General features: G+C 42.9%; 1 protein-coding gene across 3 annotated transcripts; it reads left to right on the plus strand.

Annotated features, from left to right (window-relative positions):
- Positions 1 to 3,373: 3,373 nt before the first annotated feature.
- Positions 3,374 to 6,033, plus strand: snx20 (sorting nexin 20). 3 transcript variants are annotated; one of them, XM_079743103.1, is made up of 4 exons: positions 3,374 to 3,473; positions 3,582 to 3,769; positions 3,901 to 4,037; positions 4,785 to 6,033. In XM_079743103.1, exons 2-4 carry the CDS (start codon positions 3,658 to 3,660, stop codon positions 5,454 to 5,456), a joined length of 921 nt encoding a protein of 306 aa, XP_079599229.1. In that variant the 5' UTR covers positions 3,374 to 3,473; positions 3,582 to 3,657; the 3' UTR covers positions 5,457 to 6,033. The 3 variants fall into 3 exon arrangements, with proteins under 3 accessions (XP_079599229.1, XP_079599230.1, XP_079599231.1); XM_079743104.1 differs by having other exon boundaries at positions 3,407 to 3,769; XM_079743105.1 differs by lacking the exon at positions 3,374 to 3,473 and having other exon boundaries at positions 3,643 to 3,769; positions 3,930 to 4,037.
- The last annotated feature ends 2,539 nt before the right edge of the window (positions 6,034 to 8,572 follow it).

The following is an 8,572-nucleotide window of genomic DNA, read 5'->3' on the forward strand; positions in this document are numbered from 1 at the left end:
GGGTGGATACAATGTTTGCCCCGCTCCTCTATGAAAAGTGTCCATGGCCAATGTGTGTTATCTTCCCTAGCTCACTAGTTTAGTCAGCTACCCTTGCCTTATACATAACCGGAGCAAACCCATTATTTGTTTTATGAGTGACACCTGTGTTTTTCCTACAATGACCCCTCTGTGAAAAGGTTCTATTGACTAAACTTTTTGCTTCTGAATGATATTCATATTCTAAAATCACATTTTATACAGTAAAAGTCAACCCTAGTCATCTGCTAGTACCAACACAGTGACAGTGGTTAAAAGGTTGAAATCAATGATTGATATTAGCTTAGTAAAGAGCGGAGACTGTCTCAACCTCAAGTTGATGTACACTAAAGACAACTCTCACTTCTTGTATAAATCAGGTTGTGGTGTTGAATGTTTGACAGTATTTTGCTCTTATTTTGTGTAAAGCAGGTCATACACATGGTCACATGGTTCCTATGATTTTAGTGGCCGTTATTAATACATGTTTATATTTATATATCAACTCTGTTTTCAGGAGAATGAAACAGGAGAATGTAAACTTTCTAATACAAAGTATTCATAAATATGTAAAAAAAAAGGTATTTGCTATATGTTAGCGAGCAGATCCAACTGTATACTTTATGAACAGAAACATAAGAAATTATTAATACATTGAAATGTGACATTTTTTGAAAAATAAGACACAAACTTTTGTGAGTACCAATAATCCTGTAGTTTAAATATTATTCAATAAACCTGAGGATATAGGTTCAGACAGCACAGCTACCCCTCTGTCTCCAAATATTATCAGCAACATGTCAAATAAATATGCAAATCCACTGAAGGAATCTCCCTATCTCATCTCAGGGTGATTCATCTCTCTGAAGATTGGATTAGCTATGTGAGCTGAGGAGACATGCATCAGCGCATGTCATTTTGAGCCCGAGAATAATCAATTCAAGGGTTCGAACAGCCAGGAGATGTCACACACGACACCATGACAACGAGATGTGCAGAATGGTGACCTGAACATTAGAACATACATAAAGCCTAAACATGATTGGGGAAAGGATTTGACACATTACACATCTTGACATCTTTCCAAGTATTCCTCTAACAAATATTTAAAGTCAAGAATTAACTTTGATTATTGAATGAATTGCACTTATCTTACTTCAGTGGCCAACTTTGAGGAAACATTACAATGTCTTGCATCCATCCTTACAAGCACACGGTCATCTCTGGCTGACCACAACAACCTGCACACTGGGAGCCACTGTAGGGGCCTTGCTCAAGGGTAACCTAGACAACCTGAGGATCAAACAGGCAACCCTCCAGGTCAGACAACCTGCTACCTCTCCTGAGCTACTGATGATATACAAGTCCCTATGTGTGCATTTGTATGTATGTATGTATGTATGTATGTACGTTTGTATGTATGTATGTTTGTATGTATGTATGTATGTATGTATGTATGTATGTATGCATGTATGTATGTATGTATGTATGTATGTATGTACGTATGTATGTATGTATGTTTGTATGTATGTATGTACGTATGTTTGTATGTACGTATGTATGTATGTATGTATGTATGTATGTATGTATGTATGTATGTATGTATGTATGTACGTATGTATGTATGTTTGTATGTATGTATGTATGTATGTATGTATGTATGTATGTATGTATGTATGTTTGTATGTATGTATGTATGTATGTATGTATGTGCATTGCCCTTTTTAAGCCGCTCGGTCTTGTGTCGCTTCTGCTACCAGCTAGTTGTCTGAGCGGTGTGCACGCCTGACCTTTTTACCAGCTACCAGCTTGATTGACTATTGATTTAAAGATGCGCGATGAACCCCTACTGGGAAACGCTGAACAACAAACAATAAGCTAAAGAGAACAACACCTCCACATCCATTAGCCAAAGTGTCCTCATAAATGTTCTGATGCTGTACATCGACCACCTTCAAAATGGGTCTGACATTTCTAAATGACCTTTTCTATAGGATCATATCTTCATATAGAATAGCCCCCATACTGCTCTCTATCGGCGGGTGGAGCTCTTCACGCCAGAGAAAGGCTTGTGTCTGTTGATGGACATCTCTGTGGTTCTCTCGGCTCTCTGTGGCCCTCCTCACTACAGACTGCCACCAGACGCTGCTCTCACGCTGGTACTACACAGACTCAGATATGACAGAACAGATAAATAGTTAGTTAGTTATTTAGTTTGTTTATGAGTTGTCCCCTTAGGGAAACTCTTTTTCACAGATTCCTTTCGACATTTGTCATTCATAGTCATAGTCATACATTGTTGGGGTCCCAGGGGATACATACATTGGGGTTGGGGTACAAGTGGATCCATACATTGTTACATACATTATCTGTGGGGTTTTGCATTCGGGCCCAGCCTGATCCGGGTGAAGGCAACTGGGGCTCAGTGCAGTGCCATTGTTTCCTTAACAAACACTCATCTATGTTGCTTTTCTGTACTAATAAAAGAGGACTTGACTCCACACTGCAGCGATTGTTTCATAAATGGACCACACAGGAAGCACGCTCTTCCTCAAAGACAGGTGGCAGAACTTAACAGTAGGCTGGTACCCGCACTGGATATGGCCTTCACATAATGATTAAGATAATGGGGTTAGAAGTAATGGCTATTTAGGTAAGGTACAGGATAATATCTTCCTACAGACTATCTAGTGGACATCATGAAGCACTGCATATTGTCATCTTAATAGTGTTAATCATTTGTCCCCCGCAAAAGAGAAATAAAGAGGGAAAAGTTCAACTGGCATTATTGATGATACGTTCTCACTCTCTCTCTCTCGCTCTCTCTCTCTCTCAGTCTCTCTCTCTCTTTCTCTCTCTCTCTCTCTGTCTCTCTCTCTCTCTCTCTCAGTCTCTCTCTCTTTCTCTCTCTCTCTCTCTCTCTCTACTCTCTCTCTCTCTTTCTCTCTCTTTCATTTTCTTCACCTGCTCATTCCTAATTATATTTTTAGAATGATTCTGCATTGCTCTCTTGACCTTTGTGATAGGTCACCAACTCATTTTCAGTGTGAATACCTTTTTAGAACTATAATACCTTTTTAGAACTATAATAATGATACGTATTCTAAAACAAACCCAAACAACACACACAAACACACACACACACACACACACACACACACACACACATACACACACACAGACACAAACCCAAACACACACACACACACACTCACTCACTCACTCACACACACACACACACACACACACACACACACACACACACACACACACACACACACACACACACACACACACTGGTGTTTCACTTCCTCACCGCCCTGTTATGTTCCTCTTGCTTCACTCTTCCTTACTAGCTGATATGAGGAAAGCAAAAACCAGAAACTCTAATAACGGTAACAAAGCACACCAGGACCTTTGACTGTAACTAACAAACTAAGGAGAAGCTACAGAAGGTCAGGAGCCAGAGACAAAGGAGAGCTGGGGAGCGGGTCAAAACCACAGCTTATTTTTTTCGGGGGCTGAAACAATTGGTTTAAAATGTTTATTTTGTCTTTTTACAGATGGATCGCTGATCACTGTCGTTCCTCTGACCATTTGTGCTGCCTTCGTTGACCCTGACCTAAACAGACAACTTCCATGGCAGAAGGACAGCCAATAGAATCCCAGGACCAGCGGTCTCATGGAAACCAGCAGGAGAATAATCCAACCCGCCCAGAGCCAACTGAAACACACGGGACCAGTACTCTAGGTTAGTTTTACCCAACGAACGCCAGATTTGGGGTTTCAGCTGAAACTGCATGCTTTATCGGTTACTAAATGTTTATCTGTGTGTGCGTGTGTATGTGTCTGTGTGGGGGTGTACTTGTGTGTGTGATGAAGACCCAGTCTTTTCCTGTTTGACTACCAAGGAGCTCCAGCAGAACTTGAAGGACATGAAACAGAGAAACAGAGCCATCAAGCTGCTGTTTGAAATCAATTCCACGCGCATTATTGAAGACAGCCTCTCCAAATATGTGGTGAGTGGCGAAATGCTTTCATGCTCACACTCTTCAAGTCCTCGATGGAAGATAACATACTCCTCCAGAAGATGAATATAAATGTAGACCGCAAGTTGAATGTAGTCCGTATAGAAACAGAACTCCTGAAATCCAACGGCAGCTCTGTTTCATGACATTGCTTCCTACTTGCTTGCTGTTGTAGTCTATTCAGACACACATATATATATATATATATATATATATATATATATATATATATATATATATATATATATATATATATATATAGTTAAGGCCTAGCAAGGGGGTAGGGTGTCTTGCTCAAGGATCCAAGGTAGGCTGCAGACATTGGGGATCAAACCCAAAACCTTTTGAAAGGGAAGTCAAACAAAAACCTTAGCCACTCCACTGGTTTGATGGCTGTGCACTGTTGGGCTGATTATGGTTCCACGTTGACGTAACAAGGAGGTTTACGGAGCCATTACGTCCTTGTGACCTTGCGTCCACCACATGGGCCTGGCGTGCGCCTCCCAAAGTTGTTAATCTGAATCACAGCAAGGGCTGCGATTGGTCCGCTCACCAAAACCCGACTGCGTCAAAGCGCATGCCTGGTCCTTGCGTTGCGTCTACGTGGAACCGTAATCAGCCCTTTATAGGAAAATCTGAATAAATCTGAGTATTTTTGTGTTGTATTTCAATTAAGTAAATGGGTATTTCACATGAAGGTGGACCAGGTTCATAGTGAATGTGTTATGTATTCCACAGGTGTACCAGATTGTGATAATGCGCTCCGGCAGCTACGACTCCCAGCGTGTTGCAATAGATCGCCGCTACAGCGACTTTTTTCGCTTCCACCAGCAGCTGCTGGAGAAGTTCAGCGAGGAGCTGGAGGAGGTGCACTTCCCCCGGAAGCTTCTCAGCGGGAATTTCAACCCTGAAGTGATCGCGGAACGCCGCTTGGCCCTTCAAGACTACCTCGGCAAAATATACGCGGTCCGATGTGTCCGATACTCGCGTCATTTCCCCGAATTCTTCACGGCACAGGAGCAGAGGCGTGCGCACGACCTGCTGCGCGCGGGGCAGTTCAAGCCCGCCACGGAGCAGCTCCAGGCCACCCTGACCCTCCTGGAGAAGGTGGCCCCCTGGCAGAGCGCCACCCTGCTGGTCCCCACGCTGTGCGCCCTGGCCGTGGGCCATCGGGACCTGGAGGAGCTGGGAGACGCGTTCTCCGCGGCGCACAGGGCGCTGCCCGCCGTCCGGCGCTACGGGCTCCGCCAGTACAGAGCGCCCCTGCTGGAGCTGCTGGTGGACGTGGGCTACCGGCTGCATCGGCCCGTAGCCCAGCTCCAGGAAGAGCTGAGCCTGTTCAGGGATTCAGAGAGGGGTCAGGTGTCTTCTGCCTCACTGAAAGAGGTGGTGGTGCAGGAGTTTACCTGAGGACAGAGGCCCTCTGGGCGGGGCCTCATGAATGAGGGCCTCTGGGTGGGGCCTGTTGAATGGAGCCCATTGAGCCTGTCTGGGAGGGGCCCGTTGAATGATCAACACGGTTGCTAGAAGGTCTCTACGAACCTTGGATCATGTTAAATCTGAATGTAAAATTGGTTGTTCCACTTCAAGGATCAGCTATTGGCCCCGGAGAAAGCATCACCAGCAACAGGGACAATTTTAGGAATGCATAAATTGATTAATAGATCAAATTACAATCTAGTCAAAATGATAGCACTGTAAGTGTAGCTACTTGTTTTAGTGATTAAATCTAATCCCTGTGTTAAAGGAAGTCGCAACGCATTGAGCAAAATGTTTACCCAGACAATGTTATCAGGTTGAACGAAGGGGTAGCTTTTATTAAATCAAGTGCGTCATTGATTCTGACGTCAGTTTCCGGTCCGCAAATTAGTTTAGCCTGTTGAAATCATGTGGCTTTATTAAGAGGCCCATTTCACATACACAAGTGTAAATGTACTAAAAACAAACGTCATAAATCAGCAGCCCCATCACAATCACAGCACTTGTATGCATTTTTACCAAAATAAAATATTGTAAAACAGAAATAGTAGCCTTGTTGAATGAGTACAATGATCTATAATGTTCTGCGTAATATACCAACATGCTCAGGTCTACATATAGACTATATAGATGTTTAATTAATTTAAAGAAAAACGGCATTAGCTTATTATGCATTACACATAAAATCACCTCCAACCCTACCAATCTAACCTTAATCTATCCATCCCTAAAAGACTCCCTAAACTTAACTTGACCAAATGCATAAACTTAACTGTAACTCACCTATAACTAAACATCTCTTACCCATATACCTTAACTAAAAAGGCCGGACTCACAACCATCCTTAAAGTAATTTGTCAAAGTCGTTTACCGACATTGTGCCTATGTGATTCACTGTGCTGTGCAGCTTTGGCCTCAGCTTTGCATGCAGGGACCTTTTTTGACATCTTAGTGTCTGCTCTGCTTGTAAACATCAACTGCCTTATTCCCTTCCACACCGCCATGGGAAGGCACCTAGAGGAAGCACACACATGAGCCTACATGCCATAATCTGTACATCCTCTGGAAGATAATAATGTCTGGTCTGCATGAAGATTTCCCAGATTCAAGGCTTAATTGCATTGACAAACAATTACTATATCCCTAACCGTATTATCTCCCGCCGACTGCAACCTCAAGATAGCTACCGCAACTAAACCCTAGCGACAGCCAGATTATCTCTTGCCCATTTCTATATTGATGTGCTTTGAACAGAAATAAACATTGCAGTCTTTGTATATTATTGCAGATCAGGTTCACAATTATCTTAACCTGTTCATGACTTTGAGCCAAGAGGCCCTTGCTGGTGTTGAAGAAGCTCTATCTCCAAACGATTTACATGGTCGGGATCATACTTATTTACGTGTTGCCTCATCAGGTTTTGTGTCAATTGGTTTTATTTTCAAACTAGTAGTAATCATAGTATACCCCTGTGTGTGTGTGTGTGTGTGTGTGGGGGGGGGGGGGTTGTGTGTGTGTGTGTGTGTGTGTGTGTGTGTGTGTGTGTGTGTGTGTGTGTATGTGTGTTAGTGTGCTTGATCTATTGATCTGTAATTATTTTAAATCAGCAGTGTGACGCAAGCGGTTGTTTTTTGGCCACTTTTTGGCTAGTAAACAGGATTCCCGCTAAGCTACAATACACCTGGGCCGCAGTATTGCACGGAGACACAAGGATTCACCCCATGAGCTGCTATTGACAAGGTGTATAAAGGCAATGGGAACATCGTGTAGCACCAGTCTGACTGGACTGGCAGATGGAAGCTTGTTCTAAGATGGCACAAATGGTAGGAAAGCATGTGTTCGATTTTTATTTGGACGTAGAGGTTTGTTAGTGTATGGGTCGTTTGCAGTTTATTTTCGGTTGGTAAACATGCAGACTTTTCTTTAAAGTGCAGATAACAAATACTGTGTTCGGTATCATATCTGCAGCCATGACACATTCAACTTAAACATTTTGCTTGTTTGCTAAAGCAATTATTTTCCTGATTTGCAGCGGATGCGTGTTACAGTTATCTGGATATCCGGTCTTGTCATCTCTCTATTTGTAGAGTCCTGTCATGCACAAAAGGTAAAATACTTTGCTACTATATTATACTATTTATTACTACTTTATAACTCATTTGGTTGCTAAATAATTGACAATTAAATAATGGCATTCCCTTTCCCTGCTTAAAGATGAACATCCAATGGGGACCTCAGTCGATGATGTACCTGAAGGGAAAGCGTGAGTCAAGCTACCAACTTGTTTAGTAGGTTAGATTACAAACATGATTAACATCAATAGGCCCTTTTCCAAGAAGGACCTGTGTTCTGTTTACTCAGAACACAGGCTATGTCGAAGGAATTAGGCACTACGTCATTGGTTTTGAAGATACAGTTATAGGAGTGAAGGGACTACACTGGGGAAAGATGATCAATCATTTCTGAAAGCACCAATCAAAGGTCCAAAGGGGCTGCCTAACAGCCCCCACCTCACGTGCTGTAGAGTTTGGGAAGGCACCCACCCATACGGACTAACGAAACGACGAAGGCGAGGGTGAGAGGGTACCTGGTGCGACACATCAACTGAGGCGTCATCACAGGACAGGCGTCACCCAAAACACAAATTGTTGGTCTGCTACTTTCAGGCCACTTGGTCTATGGTCAGTGTGTATTGCTTTAACCTCCTGTGCCCTGGTTCATAAAAGGAGCACACCTATAGTTAGTTATGAATGAGTGTAATGAGTGACACCTTGATTGTCCTGTGATGACACTTCTGTGGAAAGGCTCTGTCAAACTTTGTCTAGGATTTTGGAGTTTCAAAGGTATGGGGGAAATTGTCACTGAACTCAAACCCTAACAACTCTTTCTGTGTTGTTCTTTTGGATTCCTCTTCAGACGGAAAGAGGTATTTGAGTGATAATGAGGCTGGGGATTTGAAGCAGGGCCCTGAAGGACGGTATGCGACGCTCAAAGGTAAGCTGAAACTTTGGTTTTTGGTTTACTCCATAAGCAGGCCTATTTAATTT

The sequence above is a fragment of the Pollachius pollachius genome (assembly GCF_949987615.1).
Source record: "Pollachius pollachius genome assembly, chromosome: 9".
NCBI classification, from domain to species: Eukaryota; Metazoa; Chordata; class Actinopteri; order Gadiformes; family Gadidae; genus Pollachius; species Pollachius pollachius.

Coding starts and splice junctions, on each gene's coding strand:
- snx20 (XM_079743103.1), top strand. CDS start 3,658: ATGGCAGAAGGACAGCCAATAGAATCCCAGGACCAGCGGTCTCATGGA. Junction 3,770..3,900: donor ACACGGGACCAGTACTCTAG/GTTAGTTTTACC, acceptor TGTGTGATGAAG/ACCCAGTCTTTTCCTGTTTG. Junction 4,038..4,784: donor ACAGCCTCTCCAAATATGTG/GTGAGTGGCGAA, acceptor TGTATTCCACAG/GTGTACCAGATTGTGATAAT.